We start from the raw sequence: 18,272 nt of genomic DNA, 5'->3' as shown, positions 1-18,272 counted from the left end.
CACAATTTGGCTGCACTTTAGAAAACACCTGAGGAACAGTTATAAGTCCCAATGCCCAGTCTACATCCCAAACCATCATACTCTCTGGGGATGGGATTTAAGCACTGATGTATTTTTCTTTTTTAAAGTTAGTTTTGCATTCAAGGTTTAAAAGAATAGAACAGAAATACAACCCAAGAAAAATTAAGGTGAAATATACAAATACTGAAGTATTAAAACCAAAGGGATGCAGAGCCATGAGATCCCAGGAAGACTACATTATAGAAAGATACAAAGTATACAGTTTGATAAAATGGAATTTAAAAATGTATTTGGAATATAAGCACTCTTAAATGCCAAATTAAAAATATAAGATCCTTTAAAACTGATAATGCTCAGTTGAAATGAATCTAAGGGTTTACGTTCTCAGCATAAGAATATCCAGTAGTGTACAGCAATCTTCTTAAAGTCACATGAACCTATGAAATCATATACTGTTTTATATCTGGATAGTGACAACACCAACTGAGTCAGAAGTCCCTAAGGTCCTGCAAAGGTGATTGTGGCTGGTCTTACGTGGTAGTCTTACTGATGTCCTGCACGCTTTGTAGTGGGTCAGTGGTGTCAGGGCAGCGGAGAATGCAGGGTGCAAACACAATGGCCAAAGCATTAGCAGACATTCGATTAGTGTCTTCCTGTAGGGCAATCCTAAGGAACAAGATCAAACATAAATGAGTGAAAGGGGGATAAAGAGGGGAAAAAGTAGGCAGAAGAGATGAGAAGAAGACAGTATTATAATGGCAACCACAGTACTAAAAGGATAATATCAGACACTGTAGACTTTTCCCAAAGCTGTTCCTCTGTCAATGGAAAAATAAAATTTCACTCTGTTTCTTCAAACATTCTAGGTTAGTGAACAGCCTACCAAGAGAAATCTGAGGCTCAATGCCAACATCAATAGGTGAATCTGTCTGAAGAATATGGGCCAGAGGTTTTAAGGCATTTTTCAGATAGTTATATAAGATATTTAACTAGAAAGAAAGATGGCTTCCTTCCTAATTACTGCTGATCTTTACACACAGGACAAGAAAGACAACTTCTGAAGCCTCTTCAGTCAGCCATCTTCTAAGCATGATCCAAACCCACCTTCTATGAATTAGGTTACATCAACAGATATGCATCCTTTCTAGTTCAGGAGTGACATAAGAGGCTGAGTTACACAATGCTACCATGAGGTCAGAGCTGCTACATGGCTCAAGTAAGGGCAGAGGCAGCTGCCATGCAGCCCAGCTCAGCTGAGGATTTCTGTTCTAAGGAATCCTAACATCTAAGTATATGTGCAAGTATGCACATGCATATCCACATTTGTTTATTTACAAAGAATCCAAGAGAAATTATTAAACAATTCCTTGCTCTTGAGGTTACCTGACTAGATGAAAGATGAGGCGTTCCAGTGTATTGAGATGAGTTCGGGAGAGCTGGTCAATCACAGAGTACACACCTCGGATTGTCTCCTTCCTCTCCTGAAGTCCTAAAAACAGTTAAGAGTAGTACATAACACTGAATATTCCCTTTTATATGCTATATCTTCCTCTTGAATGGACACTATATAATAGGGAGGCAGGCACTAGAGTTTTGGGAGTGGCAGTTGTACCTATATGGCAGAAGAGAAACTCATGGTTATTTCTTGACTCCCTATATTTGAGTTTTATAAGCAATCCCGAGTTTTAATCTATATCCCAGGAATTCTCAATTATAGCAAGGGGCAATGCTCCAGTTTGTCAACTACTTTGCAGCAGACTGATTTCTCATTAAAATGAACCAAATATCATATAATTTATAAATTCTCAAGGTCTAAGTAACTTAATATCCTACACATCTACAGAACTGAGAAAGCAAACTCCAAAATCTGTTACACTTGGCATAAAATACCCAGCCCACTTTTCACACAGTTCCTGCCTAGATACACAATTTAAATGAATCTAAGTCTACCCTTAAACCTCCTATTTAATCTTTTAATGTGAAACCCTGGTCTTTCAGTCTCTTTGTGGGAATTAACCAAGTGGCTTACTCAGAAAATTTTTAGAATACTGACATTTTAATGAGTCTGTAAAAAGTAAACGTTTGAATAATTGAGAGTATACTGGCAGTTTTGTATTGACCATCAAAAGCTTACTTCTGAATCTTTAAGGACTAAAGCACTAAGAGGATGGCTTAATCCACACTAAAGAAAGCATTCCTTTCTCAAGTACTGGACTTCCCTCAAACCTGAAGACCTGTGCTTACCCATAGCTCGAAGAAACTCCTCATAGAGTTCAAAAGTCATGAGGGGATTGGGCAAATCACGAAGCCACTGTTTGAATACACTTGCAATGACATGTATGTTATAGTCATCTAGGTTTACACTCTCAGCATCTATTTAGAGACAAGAATTATTAGATAACAAAGCCAAAACATGCAAAACGACTTAAGAAATGTACTTTAGAAACTATCATCACTAAAAGAAACCTTCATGTTTCTTAAACTGACTAATGTATTCTACAATCTAATTCCATGCTTTGTAACAGTGCTTCTGTTGTAAAGGAAGAGTGCTTGTTTTCCAAATAAGCTGTGAACAGAAATGTACAAAATAAAAGATCAGGGTTGTTTCTATGCTGAAACAAAAGCACTGTTAAAATGCTACAAATGTTTTTAGAAACACTTGCTCTCAGGCTGGGGAGGTAGCTTAGTCGGTAGAGTGCTTGCCTTGCAAGCACAAGGCCCTGGGTTCGCTCCCCAGCACCACACACACACAAAAAAGAAACACTTGCTCTCAATATTTATACCTATTCTCCTTGTGGACTGGTCCACAGACACCACTGAACAGCAATACTTTAGAATCCTAAGGGACAAAAGCCTAAAAGACATTTTTAAAAAGCAAAGCTGACTTTAAGTCATTCTTAGACATGAGAAGGCAGTGATAAATTAAGCTTAGGAAATGTAAAGAAAATGCCTTCATCCTGTCTCACTTATAAATTTCCCAAGGACAGAGGATGAACAATTTTCATTTGTGCAACTCTGAGGTATAAGACCCAAAATTATAATTGCCTGTAAACTAGAGCAGACTAAGTCTCTGGAGGCATAAACTCTTGGTTGAGTTTTAACAGGCATTTTCTGTTATTTTCACACTAATCCATTTCTCCCTCATTTGTTCCTAAGAAATAGTTCCTTGCCACACAAAGACAAGTTTTGTACCTAGGTTTGATTCAAAAGAACCATTCTTTTCACTTAAAAAAAAATGGTTCTTTTGAATTATATATAAAAACAGGATTCATTTTGACATAATTATAAAAGGAATATAATTTGTTCTAATTCAGTCCCCAATACTTCCTCTTTCCCTTCCCTTCCCTCTACTCTACTGATCTTTCTGCTATTTATTTATAGTTTTTAAATTAGTGTCTTGTGGATATACAGGTGGTGAGATTCACTGTGGTATATTCATATCTGTACAAAGTGAGGTCAGATTCATTCCACTGTCTTTCCCTATCCCATTCTCCTCTCTTCCCTTCATTCCCCTTTGTCAACTCCACTGATATTTCTTCTGTTATTTTTTTAATTTGCCCCCCACTTTAGCTTGGATTAGCTCCCACATATCAGAGAAAACATCTGACCTGTGACTTTTAGGACTGGCTTATTTCACTTAGCATGATAGCCTTCAATTCCATTCATTTACTGGCAAATGCCATAAAGTCATTCTTCTTTATGGCTGAGTAATACTCCATGGTGTGTATATACCACATTTTTTTTTATCCATTCATCTGTTGATGGGTACGTAGGCTGGCTCCATAGTTTGGCTGTTGTAAATTGAGCTGCTACAAACATTGATGTGGTTGCATCACTGTGTATTCTGATTTTAAATCTTTTGGATATATACCAAAAGGGTGGGATAGTTGGATCAAATGGTGGTTCCATTTCTAGTTTTTTGAGGAATTTCCATACTGCTTTCCAGAGTGGTTGCACCAATTTGCAGTCCTACCAATAATGTCTAAGTATACCTTTTTCTCCATATCCTTGCCAACATTTACTGTTACTTGTATTTTTGATAATTGGCATTCTCACTGGAGATGAAATCTCAGTGTAGTTTTAATTTGCATTTCACTAATTGCTAGAGATGTTGAACATTTTTTCTTGTATTTGTTGACAGTTCATATTTCTTCTTTTAAGAAGTATCAGTTTAGTTCCTTTGCCCATTTATTGACTGAGTTATTTGGTTTTTTGGTGTTAAGGTTTTTTTTTTGTATATCTGAATATTAATGCCCAGATATATAAACAGCAGGTGGCAAAGATCTTCTCTCAAATCTCTTGCTCTCTCTTCTTGCTCTTTTTTCCTTTGCTGTAAAGAAGTTCATTAATTTAATGCCATCCCACTTACTGATTTTTAAATTTTAATTCTTATGCTTTAGGAGTCTTGTTAACAATTCCTAAATGGTTGGTTCCTAAGCCAACATTTATATTGGGCCTACATTTTCTTCTAGCATTTGCAGGATTTCTGGTCTAATACTTAGGTCTTTGATCCACTTTGAGTGACTTTTGTTCAGGGTAAGAGGGGTCAAATTTCATTCTAGTACATGTGGATTTTCAGGTTCTCCAACACAATATGTTAAAAAGGCTATCTTTTCTCCTACATATGTTTTTGGCAACTTTGTCTAGTATCAGATTACTGTATTTATGTAGGTTTGTCTTAGTCTATTCCTTTGGCGTTCATGTCTGCTTTGGTGCCATTACCGTGCTGTTTTTGTTATTACAGCTCTGTAGTATAATTTAAGGTCTGGTATTGTGATGTCTACTGCTTCACTTTTCTTGCTTAGGGTTGCTTTTGCTATTCTTGGTCTCCTTTATTTTTCCTAATGAATTTTATACCTGCTTTTTCTAGTTCTGTGAAGACTACCATGGGAATTTTGATGTGAACTGCAATGGATCAGTACAGCACTTTGGATAGTATGGCCATTTTGACAATATTTATTCTGCCTATCCAAGAACATGGGAGATCTTTCCATCTTCTAAGGTCTACTTTAATTTCTTTTAGTGATTTTATAGTTTTCATCATAGAGGTCCTTCACCTCTTTTGTTAAATTGATTCCCAAGTATTTCACATTGTTTGAGGTTATTATGAATGGGGCAGTTTTCCTGACTTCTTTTTCATGCAGGTTCATCACTGGATTACAGGAAAGTATTGATCTTGTACCCTGCTACTTTGTTGAATTATTAATGAGTTCTAGATGTCTTCTGGTGGAGTTTTTTAGGTTTTCTAAATATAGGATCATGTTCTCAGCAAACAGAGATAATTAGAGCTCTTCTTTTCCTATTCATATCCCTTTAATTTCCTTCTCTTACTTGATTGTTCTGGCTAGAGTTTCAAGGACTATGTTGAATTGGGGTGGTGAAAGTGGGCATTCTTGTGTTGTTTCTGTTTTCAGAGGAAATGATTTCAGTTTTTCTCCATTTGGAATAATGATGGCCTTGGGTTTGCCATATATAACCTTTATAATGTTGATGTAAGTTTCTTCTGTCCCTAGTTTTTCTAGTGTTTTGAACACGAACAGGTGTTGGACTTTGTCAAACACTTTTTCTCCATCTACTGAGGTAATCATGGGATTCTTGTCATTAAGTCTATTTATATGAATTACATTTTTTGATTTCCACATGTTGAACCAACCTTACATCCCTGGGATGAAACCCACTTTATTATGGTGTACTATCTTTTTAATGTATTTTTGCATGCAATTTGCCAGTATTTTATTAAGAATTTTTGCATCTATGTTCATCAAGGATATTGGTCTGATGTTTTCTTTCCTTGGTATATCTTTGTTTGGTTTGGTATCTAGGTGATACTGGCTTCCTAGAATGAGTTTGGCAGCATTCCCCCTTTTAATATTTCATGGAATAATTGAGGAGGATTGGTATTAGTTCTTTAAAGGTAGAACTTGGCTGAGAACCCATTTGGTTCTAGGTTTTTCTTTTGTTGGAAGGCTTTTGAGAGCTACTTGAATTTCATTTCTTGATAATAGTGTTAAGTTTTATATATCTTCATGGTTCAATTTGGGTAGGTCATGTCTCTAACGACTCTGTCAATATCTTCAAAATTTTCAATATAGTTTCTGAAGATCATCTGAATTTCTGTGGTGATATTTCCTTTATCATCTCAGACTCTGATAATTTGAGGTTTTTCTTCTTTCTTTTGGTTTGGCTAAGGGTTTTTCAATTTTGTTCATCCATTAAAAAACTCAACTCTATTTTGTTATCTCAATTTCATTGATTTTGGCTCTGATTTTAATTATTTTCTGTCTTCTGCTGATTTTGGTGTTGGTTTGTTGTTCTTTTTCAAGGGCCTTGAGATTTAATGTTAGGTTATTTATTTGGTATCTATTATTTTAACATATGAGCTCCATGGTATGAATTTTCCTCTTAGAATCACCTTCACAGAGTACCAGAGATTTTGATATGTTGTATCACTATTCTAATTTACTTCTAAGTATTTATTTTATTTCTCTCCTGATTTCTTCTGCTATCCATTCATCATTCAAAAGTGTATTATTTAGTCTACAGGTGTTAGAGTGATTTCTACTTTTATCTTATCAAGTTCTAATTTAATTTCATTATGAATAGAATACAAGGTATTATCTCTATTTTTTTTTGGTATTTGCTAACATTTGTTTAGTGGCCTAAAATATGGTCTATTTTAGAAAAAGTTCCATGTGCTGCTGAGAAGAAAGTGTATTCAGTCTTTGACAGACAAAATATTCTATGTATGTCTGTTAAGTCCAAATTATTAATTGTATTTTTTAGTTCTGTAGCATCATTATTTAGTTTTTGTTTGGATGACCTATCTAGTGGTGAGAGATGTATGTATTTTTAAGTTCACAGTGTTAAGTTCACAGTCTATTTCATTCTTAATACTGAGAAAGGTTTGTCTGATGTACATAAATGCTCTTTTTGGGGCATAAATATTAATGAAAATTATAATCTGTTGATGTATGATTCCCTTAAGCAGTACAAAGTAACCTTTTTCTCTTTTGATTAATCTTTGCTTGAAGTCCACTTTACCTGATATGAGAACAACTCTCTCTGCTTGCTTATAAGTCCCATGTTAACTGTACATTTTTTCCCATACTTTCACCTTTAGTTTTTGTATGTCTTTGCCTGTAAGGTAAGTTTCTTGCAGACCGTATATTGTTGGATTTTTTTTTTTTTTCCAAATCCAATTTGCCAACCTGTGTTTTTTGATTGAGGAATTTAGACCATTTACATTCAAAGTTATTGAGAAACAATTTTTATTTCCTGTCATTTTATTTCTAACATTTATTTTCCAATGTTTAAATTGGACTTGATTCTTCTTTAATTGACTATTCTTCTAGTGTAACTTTTCCCTATGTTAGTTTTCATTTTCTTTTCCACTTAGTCTTTGTGAAATATTTTATTGATTATGTTTTGTAGTACAGGCTTTCTAGTTAGGAATTCCTTTAGCTTCTGTTTTATCATGGAAAGTATTTCATCTTCACTTCTGAAGCTTAATTTTGCTGGGTATAGTATTCTTGGTTGGCATTTATGTTCTTTCAGAGCTTGGTTTGTATTATTCCAAGCCCTTCTGGCTATTAGGGTCTGGGTTGAGAAATCAGTTGTAATCTGGATTGGTTTACCTTTAAATGTGACCAGTCATTTTTCTCTTGCAGTTCTATCCTTGGTCTGTATGTGAGCACTTTCATTATAATGTGTCTTGGACTGGATCTACGGCAATTTTATATACTTGGAGTTCTGCATGCCTCTTATATTTGAATTTCCATTTCATTTTTGAGGTTTGGAAAATCTTCTGATATTAGTTCACTGAAAAGATTGTGCTTTCTTTTAGCTTGTATTTCACAGCCTTCATCTATCAAAATGAATCTTAAATTTGGCATTTTAATGTTGTCCCAGATTTCTTGAATACTTTGTCCATGATCTCATTAATGTCTTTTATGATTGACTTTAATTTCAAGGTTATATTATTTTTCTTTGAGGTCTAAAATTCGAAGTGGTCTAACCTATTGATGATGCTTTCCATTGAATTTTTAATTTGGTTTATTGATTCTTTCATTTCTAGGATTTTGGTTTGGTTCCTTTTCAGAATCTCTATCTCTTTATTAAAGTCATCTTTCACTTCCTGTATTTTTGCTCTAATTTCACTTCTCAATGCTTATTTTAGCTCATAGAATATTTTAACTATGTACTTTCTAAATTCATTCTCTGACATTTCCTCCATTGCGGTATTGATGAAGTCGGTCTTTGAAGCATTATAGGTTGTTTGGGATGGTTTGTTCCCTTGTATTTTTAATATTGTCTGTCTGTCCATCTACTGGTATAATTCTTACTTCTTAAGTGAAGAACTACTTTGTGAGTTTCTTTAAGAGCCCTGGGTTGAGGAAACATCCAGATAATAATATATTTAAAAAATATATTTTTAGCTATAGATGGACACAATATCTTTATTTTATCATTTTTTTTAATGTGGTGCTGAGAATCAAACCCAGTACCTCACACATGCTAGGTAAGTGCTCTACCACTGAGCAACAACCCCAGCACCAGATAAAGGTATTTTAAGTGAGTGTGTGACCACTGCTGATCCCAACAGTAGCACCAATTTAAAAGATGTTGTGAGCCCTATTTACTATAATCATTTCAGAGCCAAACCTGAGAACAAAACTTGTTATAATTGTTCTCCACAGTTCCTGAAATTTAGGCATAAATCTATAATAAAATTATGGAATAGGTCAAAGTATTTGTTGTTAAATTTAATAAACTTACTTAAGTGAGGACTAAAACAGGGGAGGAAGAAAGACTGGATAAAAAGGAGAGGGAAAAGGAGACAGAAAGAGTGAGAGAAAAAAAGATATAAAAGAATAATTTACACCAAAGCAGAAAGAAAAAAATAGATGAATGGTGGTGGGTATTTGAGGTAGTAGCAGATAATGCAAGAGGATGAGTAAAGGGTAAGAAAAGTACAGTTAGGAAAACAAAGATGGGAAGATTGATTCTAATTAATGTTCTAAACCATTAGATGAAATACATTCAAATGGGTCGAAGGTACAATGTTGGCTACTGGGTTAACAGTTATTCAAGTTAAAGAGTTACTATGTTCAAAGTTGACATTAGAGTTGTTTGTAGTAAACTATGTCAAGGCAAAGAAAATGTTTGTTGAATCTTGGTTTGGATTTCACTGGGGTTTGGACATTTAGCAGATGTTCATCAGTTTTTGGTTGTGGATCTCTCCGGAGTTGCAGGGGCACAGAAGCCAACTCCCTAGTGCTATGAACCTCCTACCAGCAGCGTTGTGAGTTGGCTGCATCTATTGTTGCAGTAGTTCAGGATGCAAGTTCTGGAGTGTCCCTGTGATTGCTATGGGTACCTGCTCTCTTCTATAGGATCCTTTTCATGGTGGTAAGATCCTGGTGGCTGGCTGTGAATGCAGGAGTTCTGGTTGTGGGTTTTTCATGGGTGTTCTGTGGTTCAGAAGTATTCCCAGAGCTGATGCTGCTCTCTGAGATACTGTAGTGAAGGGTTCTTAGGTGGGTTCACCTGGGTCCTAGTTTCCAGTGCCCCAGGTTGTGAATGGCAGGCACTGATTCTGGTGCAAAGTCCCACAAGTAGCCAAACAATGCTCTTTCACTTGCCCCTTGTGATCACAGGTCAGGCTGTGCACCTGTTAAGGTTGGGAGCAATCCCTTCCTTCTGCATAGAATCTGGTAATTTTCTGCTGGGTCTCTAGGTCACTGGATATTAAGGGAGTTTCCCTCTGGTATGGCTCTGCAATCCTGTGGACTATCCCTAGTCTTTCCAAGATGTCTCTCCTCAGTGTCAGTGGTTGGGGCCTGGTGAATCTGCTTTCCCTTGTTTGGGGCCAAACCTGCTTCACTGCTGTCTGTGAGTCAAGTGAGTGAATGCCAAGCAGTTTTCTGTCCTTGCCAGGGTCAGGCTGAGCAGGATTAGGTATAGTTTCCAGGACAGGTCCACACCAGCCCTTTCCCCTTGTTCACAGTGAGGGAGATTGAGAGGCAGTTTCAACAATTTTTGGCTAGTAGTGTAGTCATTCTAGAAGTTCTTTCTGACTGGATTCTCAGGAAGTCCCAAACATGAGACTTCCCTCTGGTTTAATTTGCAGCTATCAGGGCATGGGAAGATACCATGTTGATGTTAGAGGGTTACTGGTTAGCTGAAGGCTCCACAATATGGCTGTGGACCCCCAGCTCAGTTTTCTTTTCAAGTCGTTAAACTGTTTGCTCTGTTTTAAGGACCCTTCTGTTACTGTTGCACTTTAAATTTTGTCTGACTTTTCAAATGTTTTTAAGTGGGTGAGCTTAAGGGATTTTCTGTTCTACCACCCTCTCTCTCTTAGAACCATTTCTTTCTAACAGTGATAAGGAGTAGAAGTTGAGAATGAACCCCGAGTCAACCTCCTACACATATTCCTGGACTGAGACTACAGTTCCATACAGACAATTGCCCAAATCACTGACTGTCAGTTTAAGTAACCAAATCATCGATATAGGAAGGCAGAAAGATGCACTGGAAAAGCACTAAATGTCAAAAGATACTAGATTCGTCTCTAGTACCTAATGAAGCTTTGTATAAATGATATACTCAATATATGTTTGCTGAATTAACTTTATAAAACCAAAGATTCTTTAGGAAGACACAAAATGACAAGCACCACAGAAAAGATTGCATTCTTCAAGCTTAAGTAAAGGATCAATATATAAAAAAACTTAAAAGCTTTAAATGACTTCTTTAAATAAAATACTTGGCCTTGATTTTGAGGACACCATCTTACCTGTATCTAGACCTGTCGAAGCTCCTTGATTTATTGGTTGAACCAGACTTTGGTAAATACCTTCTGTATAAAGTCCATGCATTCAATGTAGTTCTATGAGCTTTTCCACCACTAAAGGAACACTTCGGTCTTCACTGGTCAAAGGGACAGTTCAACCCCAAACTGTCGAGAAGACAGTTCTGGACTCATACTAAATGAAGATAATTTTTGGACTCTAAATGCATTAAACATCTTTATTCTTTAAGAGGAACTACTTTTTATTTTCCTAAAGTTTTTATGAAGACAGTTATAAAGTTGGGGTGTGGGTAGACATTATGGTTAATAAGATATTAGTTCAATCCTTTCCACTAGGATTCCCCAAAGAAAATGAATGGAAGACCAAGGCAGTGATGGGCGTACTTCTCTTCCTGTCAGAAATCTTTATACAAAGGTAAGCTTTGGGTGTTGGAGAAGGAGGCTGGATTTATATGCAAAAAGCCTGAATATTTACAGGTACTATTAGAAAATCACTAATTTTTATATGAATTAGAGTTATAATTTCTGGAGCATTAAAATGCTTTAATATTACAAAGAGAAGTTTAGTGAGAACTAATTCATAGCCAAAAGTCTCACACAGATTGACCTCTGAATAGTATTACAGTTCCTTTATTGACTTTAAATGTATATACAATAACATAACTACAGCTTATGGACTGCAATAAAACGCTTGTCATAACCACTGTTTGAAGCAACTCACAGAAAAAAATGTAAGGTATTATTCCTGAGACTGAAACCTTCTTGTAAATCTTTCCTTCTTCTCCATGATTATTCTCCTCTAACACCCACTATATACCCAACTTCTCCTTCAACCTGCACCCAAACTAGTTGCCAGCGTTCTTTGGTTAATCAGTAGATGCTATTTTTTCTTTTCTGCACCAGTGTCATCATCCTAGTTCAACTTCTATCACTACATACTTGTTCTAGTCCAACAGCTTAAGACCAATTCCCCACAGTCATTTTTCTACCCTTTAAATATATTCTTATTATATGTAATCTGCTTTATTATCCTCAGAAATTTTCAGTGGTTAATTAGTATATATCAAACTAAACAGCAAACATTCCTGAGGACTGACATTCAAGACCTACTTGAATTGATCCTTATTTCTCTTTTCATACTTTCATTCATTCTTATGTGCTAGGTATCAGGGGAACAAAATCAAGAGACAGCCCTTTCCCTAAGACTGATGCTAAACTGTATAATAGCTTGTGGAGAAATGTAAAACAATAAACATGTTTATTAGATTATTATGGAAACACAGAAGAGAGACAGCTAGATCAGGAAAGATTAGGCTGGGGGTAACAACTAAAGGTCTCAAAAGACTTCATACTTAAATTCATTGTTAGAAAGCATGCAGTACATAAGAAAGCAAGGAAAGAACCTTTTAGGCTCAGGGAAACAGAAATACAAAGCTGGGCAAAGCAAATATGACTCAACTAAAATGAGTTATAAGGGGTTTTGCCTACTAAGTTATGGAATCCAGGTCTTATTCTAACAGGTAAGGAAAATTACTAGAGAATTTTAAGAAGAAGAAGAAGACAAGTTTTGTATTATTTTACACCTACATACTCTGTGTTTTAGCACTTGAGAATTAATTTAATATTTACTGAAGCATATTAAATTATCTTAAGTTAATAGCAGGCACCATCTCTGAAAAATATTTGTAGGTTTGAGACAAAAGTACACTTACTTACTCTTCAAGTGTTTAAAGGATGCAGGTTGAAGTTTTGCATTGTCACTATATGAACCTGGCTGGGTTATTTCATATTTCAACAGTAATACCACCTTTCTACCTCAGAGTTGTAAAAGATTAAGTTGAACACAGCACAATATTTGGTACATGGCAAATGCTCCATAAATTATTTTTTAAATGTATTAATACTTGCTTATAATGATTAAAATAAACGTAAACCAAAATTTTGCTATTATTTGACACATGCACACATAATCTATTCATTTAAATGGTATGGCTCTCCCTATGGCATTAGATATGTTAAGAATGGTTGAAAGCAAAAACATACAATTTTTGAGGACTATCCAACTAAAAGTTTTTTGATTTGAAACCAATTATGAAATTCTGTTTGTTTTTTGGGTCCAGGGGATTGAACCCAGGGGCACTCTAACACTGAGTCTTACCCCAGTCCTTTTTTTTTTTTTTTTTTTTTTTCTTATTTTTATTTTGAGACAGGGTCTCACTAAGTTGCTTAGGGCCTTACTAATTTACTAATTTAGGGCTGGACCTGAACCTGTCTCCTGCCTCAATCTCCAGAGCTGCTACCTAAGCCAAAAGCAATTTGACAAAATGACTTTTACTATTTTCAAACAAACAAAACTTTTCAAACTGTTTTTTATAATTAGCTTCAATGTTTACTTAAAGTAAAATTCATTGAGGTACGACATACACGTAGAAAGGATATATAGCTTAACAGATTTTTACAAAGTAAATGCACACTTGTTAATAGAAACCCAAAACATGAAATGGAGTATTTAAACCAATTGTTTAAACTCCTCTAATCCCTCTCAGTTACTATGACCTTTATCCTTCACAAATAACTATTATCTGTATTTCCATCAGTGTAAATTAGTTTTACCTGCTTTGAACATTATAGAAATGAAATTATATAATCTGTTACACTATGAAGTCTACCTATTTTTAAACTTTAAACAGAATAACATATTGTCTCTGAGTTCTCTCATTTAACATGGTGTTTGTGATTTCCAATAGTTTAATCTCATTGCTATGAAGTATTCCATTATATAAATATACCACAATTACTTATTTATTCAATTAGATATTCAGAACTGGACATTTATGTTTCTTTCAGCTTTGGTATATCTCATATAATGGTGATTTATCAACATTCTTTGCCTTTTGTTCTGTTGGGTATATATCTTGAAGGGGTACTGTTAAATACTTATGCTTAAAACATCTGACAGATACTGCCAACCTATACGCCTACCAGCAGTGTATGAAATTTCCAGGTGTTTCCACATCCTTGCTAGGATGCTTTTCATTTTAGTCATTCTAGTGGGTGTATAATATATCTCACTGTGGTTAGTGATTAGTGAGGTTAGGTACTTCTTCATATCTTGGTTGATTATTTGGAAATCCTCTTTCACTAAGTGCCTGCTTAAGTCATTTGTTCAATTTTCTATAGGGTTGCTTTCTTCCTAACTGATTTATAGATGCTTTTTGTATGATGTGGATCCAAGCTGGCAATACACACACACAGTCATATGTTGCATAATGACATTTCAATTAATGACAGAACGTGTATATGATGGAGGAGGTCCCATAAGATTTTTATCACCTACTGATGTCACAGTCATCTTGGTTTGTGCAAGTATACTGATGCTTGCGCAATGATGAAATCACCTAATGCATTTCTCAAAGGGTATCTCCCTCAACTGACACAGATGTCTGGAGCATGACTGTCAGATACATGACAGATGATACATGATGAGGTTAGATTAGCAAGCTGAGTTTCTGACCTCCACCTAATTGTTTTATATGCATGACTATATATTGCAAATACATTTTTCTATTTTGCTTGATTTAATAATGAATGAGGTTTGAAATTTATACAATACCCTTTCCTAGGTTTACTGAGTTGGTCTTTGTTTTTTATTTGTACAATGTGGGGGAATCATATTTTTGCACGATAATCAACCTTGTATTTATGAATAAAAATAAACTTGATCGTGAGGTATAACCAATTTTATAGATAACTGGATTCAATGTGCATGTGTGTTTACTGATGGTCCTGGGGATCAAACCTGGGATCTGTACAAGTTACTCAAGTGCTCTACCACTGAATTACACCTCAAGCCCTCAATGTGCTAATATTTTGTTCAAGACTTTTGTATCTATGGAGACAGACCTATAATTCTTCATTACTGTAGTAAAAACCACTTGGGTCTACAGATTTCTTTGTGGGAAGAGTTCAAACTACAGATTCTGTTTTAATAGATACTGCCTCTAGAGTTTCTATTTTTTCTTTAGCCAAGTTGTGTTTTTATGGGAATTTGTTCAACTGATCTACATAGTCAAATTTATTGGTATCAAGTTATCATAATGGCTTTTACTTTCCTTTTAATGTCTGCAGTATCTGCAGTGATATTCAGATTTTTCTTCTTAATATTGGCAACTTCAAACCTTAAAACATTTTTTTCTTAATTATTCTTAGTAAAATTTATCCATTTTATTAGTGTTTAACAAACCAAAATTTGCTTCATAGATTTTCTTATTTTATAAGTGCTTTTTACTTCATTTATTCCTCTTTATTATTATCATCTCTTTTTCTTCTCTCTCTGAATTTGATGTTTATCCCCTTTTTGAGATGGAAATTTAGATCATTTCCATAGTCCTACTCTTTTTCTAATGTATTCATTTAAAGCTACATTTTCTTTTTAGCACTTTAACTGTAATCTAACAACTTTTCTATGCTATAATTTCATTGTAGTTCAAAATATCCTTCTATTTTTTATAATTTAAAATATGTTGCTTAATTTCCAAACATTAGAGAATTAAAGAGTTATCTTTTTATCGATTAGCTTAATTTCACTTAGGTCAAAGTATATACTCTCAATATTTCAATGCTTTGAAATTTGTAGGGCCTTGCTTTATATGGTCTAACAAATGTTCAATTTGATCAAATGTTCTGTGTAAACTTGAAAAGAATGTGTATTCAGCATTTGTAGAGGCTGTGTTCAATATGCCAATTATATCAAGTTTTTTGTATTATCTGCATTATTTTTCCCTACCAGGTATTGAAACTAATGTTAGAGGCTTATGAAGTTAGAATTTTTACATCTCCACAATAGGTTGACCCTTTCATCATCATGAAGCATTTGAAGTAAAGCCTTAAAAAGTACGTTTTAATATTAGTTAGTGCTATACTATTTTCCTATTGGTTAGTCTGTGCGTGCTGTATGTAGTTCCATTCTTTTGCTTTTTTAAAGCTATCTCTAAACTTAATAAGTACATCTCTTTCATATAAGATTTGTCAGTGGATTTTAACTTAGCTTTTTGTTTGGAGTATTTACTTATTTAATATAAGCTACCAATATATTTGGACTTAATATATGTATTTTTAACACCCTGTGTATTTTCTCTCATTTCTTGCCTTCATTTACTTTCATCAATTATTTTGTTCTTCTACTTCATATTCTTTATTAGTTTTCCAATTATATATACTTTTTTAGTGGTTACTTTAGAATTTCAACAAATATCCATAACATTTAAGTCTAATACATGACTTATTCCTAGATGACTTATGGACCTTGGAATATTTTAACTCCACTGCCATTTTTGCTACTGTTGTCATGCATTTTAACTCTAGATATATGTTAAGTACCTCAAGACATTATGTTTTCCATTAATGCACATTTACATATATTATTCTTTCCATTGTTCATTTTTTTTCTATTTTCCTGTTTCTGAGACCATCTGTCTTCTGCCTGAATGATAAATTCTGAGTTTTTGTTTGTCTGAAAATGCCTTCATACTTTTAATCTGAAGAGTACTTTCACTGTGTACAGAATTCTGGTTGGCTTTCTTTCTCTTCTCTGTATCTCTTTCTCTTTCTTTCTTGGTATCAGGGATTGAACCCAGGGACACTTTACCACTGAGCAACATCCCCAGTCCTTTGTGAATATTTTATTTAGACAGGGTTTCCCTGAGTTGCTTAGGGTCTCACTAAGTTGCTGAGACTGCACTTGAACTCTCAATCTTCCTGCCTCAGCCTCCCAAGTTGCTGAAATTACAGGCCACCATACCTAGTGGCCAAGCCACCATCTTTTGGTTTCCAAGATTTCTGTTTAGATTTCTGTCAGTATTTTCTTTGCTCCTTTAGGTAGTATTTTTTCTTTTCCCTCTAACTGCTTTTAAGAAATTTTGCCAGGTGTGGTGGTGCATTTCTATAATCATCTGTTCAATTTTCTATAGGGTTGCTTTCTTCCTAACTGATTTATAGATGCTTTTTGTATGATGTGGATCCAAGCTGGCAATACACACACACAGTCGTATGTTGCATAATGACATTTCAATTAATGACAGAACATGTATATGATGGAGGAGTTCCCATAAGATTTTTATCATCTACTGATGTCACAGTCATCTTGGCTTGTGCAAGTACACTCTGATGCTTGCACAAGGCCAAGGCAGGAGGACAACAGTTCAAGGCCAGCCTTAAGCAATGCTGCAAAAACTTCATTTCAAAAGAAAAGGGGGAAAAAATCTTTTGTTTGGAGCACTGTACATGCAGGTACAGTTTTCTTTGTATTTGTCCAGGCTAAAAGTACTTCATGAACTTGTGACTTGATGTGTTGACCACTCTCTCTTAAAATGTTGCTTCTGCCCTGTTATCCTTTCTTCCTGGACTCCCAATTACATACATTTAAGAACTTTCCCTATGTTTTGCATGTTTATTACTGTATTTTTTCATTCTTTTTACTCTCTATGTCTACATATTTCCACTGGTCTTTTAGTTCTCCAATCTTCTTTTCTGCTATGGCTGTAAAACTCATTTTTTATTTTTAGAACTCCCCATTGATTCCTTATACTATATACCTAACTATATTTTGGGGTGAAATTCTCCATCTCTTTATTTATTATTTGAACATATCTATTAAAAATTTAAAAGTATATGTCTGGTGATTAAGTAACTAGTTATCTGAGTCCATTTTTATTGCCTATTTGTTTACTAATTAGTACCATTTCTTTTTGTCTGATATTACAGAAGAAAAAACTAAAAAGATTCTGGATGATGTTATTTTTTAAGAGGTTTTATCCTTTTCTCTCTGGTGAGTCACTGGAATAAGAACAGATTATCCAGGCAAGGACTACTTCAAAGCTAGTCTGCTGGAGGTTTTTTTTTGTTGTTGTTGTTGTTTTAATTTTTAGTTGTAGATGGACACAATACCTTTATTTTATTTATTTATGTGGTGCTGAGGATCAAACCCAGTGCCTCATATATGCGAGGCAAGCACTGTACTGTGGAGCTACAACTCCAGTCCCACAGTTTGCTGCTTTTGGTAAGCCATTGCATCAGTGGTTCACCCCATTCGCAAGATACAGTTTTTCAGAGGTCTCAGTCAGAATCTGAGGTAGAGACTAGGGTCCTTCCCTTTGATGGTGGACACTACAATTCCAATTTCTATTTCCTTAGCACTGTGGAACTGTGGAAAATGCCAATCTTCCTTTCTGATTAATTTCTTAGCTGTTTGCCATGTGCCGCTAAAGGAACCAAAAATGCCTTGAGGGGAAAAAAAAAAATCTGTGTTTCAGGCTTATTTCTCTATATGAATGAATCATGGTTCCTCAAGTCTTGGCAGAGTTAAACTCCAATCTGTGTCTCTGTAGTCCTATGAGATTGCTAAAATCTCTGCTGGCTTCTCTTGATTCTTAAAAGTGAC

General features: G+C 34.9%; 1 protein-coding gene across 1 annotated transcript in view; it reads right to left on the bottom strand.

The window, feature by feature from the left end:
* LOC124973839 (unconventional myosin-IXa-like) overlaps window positions 1-11,022 on the bottom strand; it is a 34,181-nt gene extending 23,159 nt beyond the window's left edge. The window contains exons 1-4 of the mRNA XM_047537546.1: window positions 10,820-11,022; window positions 2,266-2,394; window positions 1,405-1,510; window positions 556-687 (exon numbers count right to left, since the gene is read on the bottom strand). Coding sequence (XP_047393502.1) covers window positions 556-687; window positions 1,405-1,510; window positions 2,266-2,394; window positions 10,820-10,901 — 449 coding nt within the window. The 5' untranslated portion in view covers window positions 10,902-11,022. The remainder of the gene's footprint in view (window positions 1-555; window positions 688-1,404; window positions 1,511-2,265; window positions 2,395-10,819) is intronic.
* Window positions 11,023-18,272: the final 7,250 nt, after the last annotated feature.

The sequence above is a fragment of the Sciurus carolinensis genome, chromosome 2 (assembly GCF_902686445.1).
Source record: "Sciurus carolinensis chromosome 2, mSciCar1.2, whole genome shotgun sequence".
Taxonomy (NCBI): domain Eukaryota; kingdom Metazoa; phylum Chordata; class Mammalia; order Rodentia; family Sciuridae; genus Sciurus; species Sciurus carolinensis.
The sequence above is the reverse complement of the archived record's forward strand: the minus strand, read 5'-3'. Positions and strand labels throughout refer to the sequence as shown.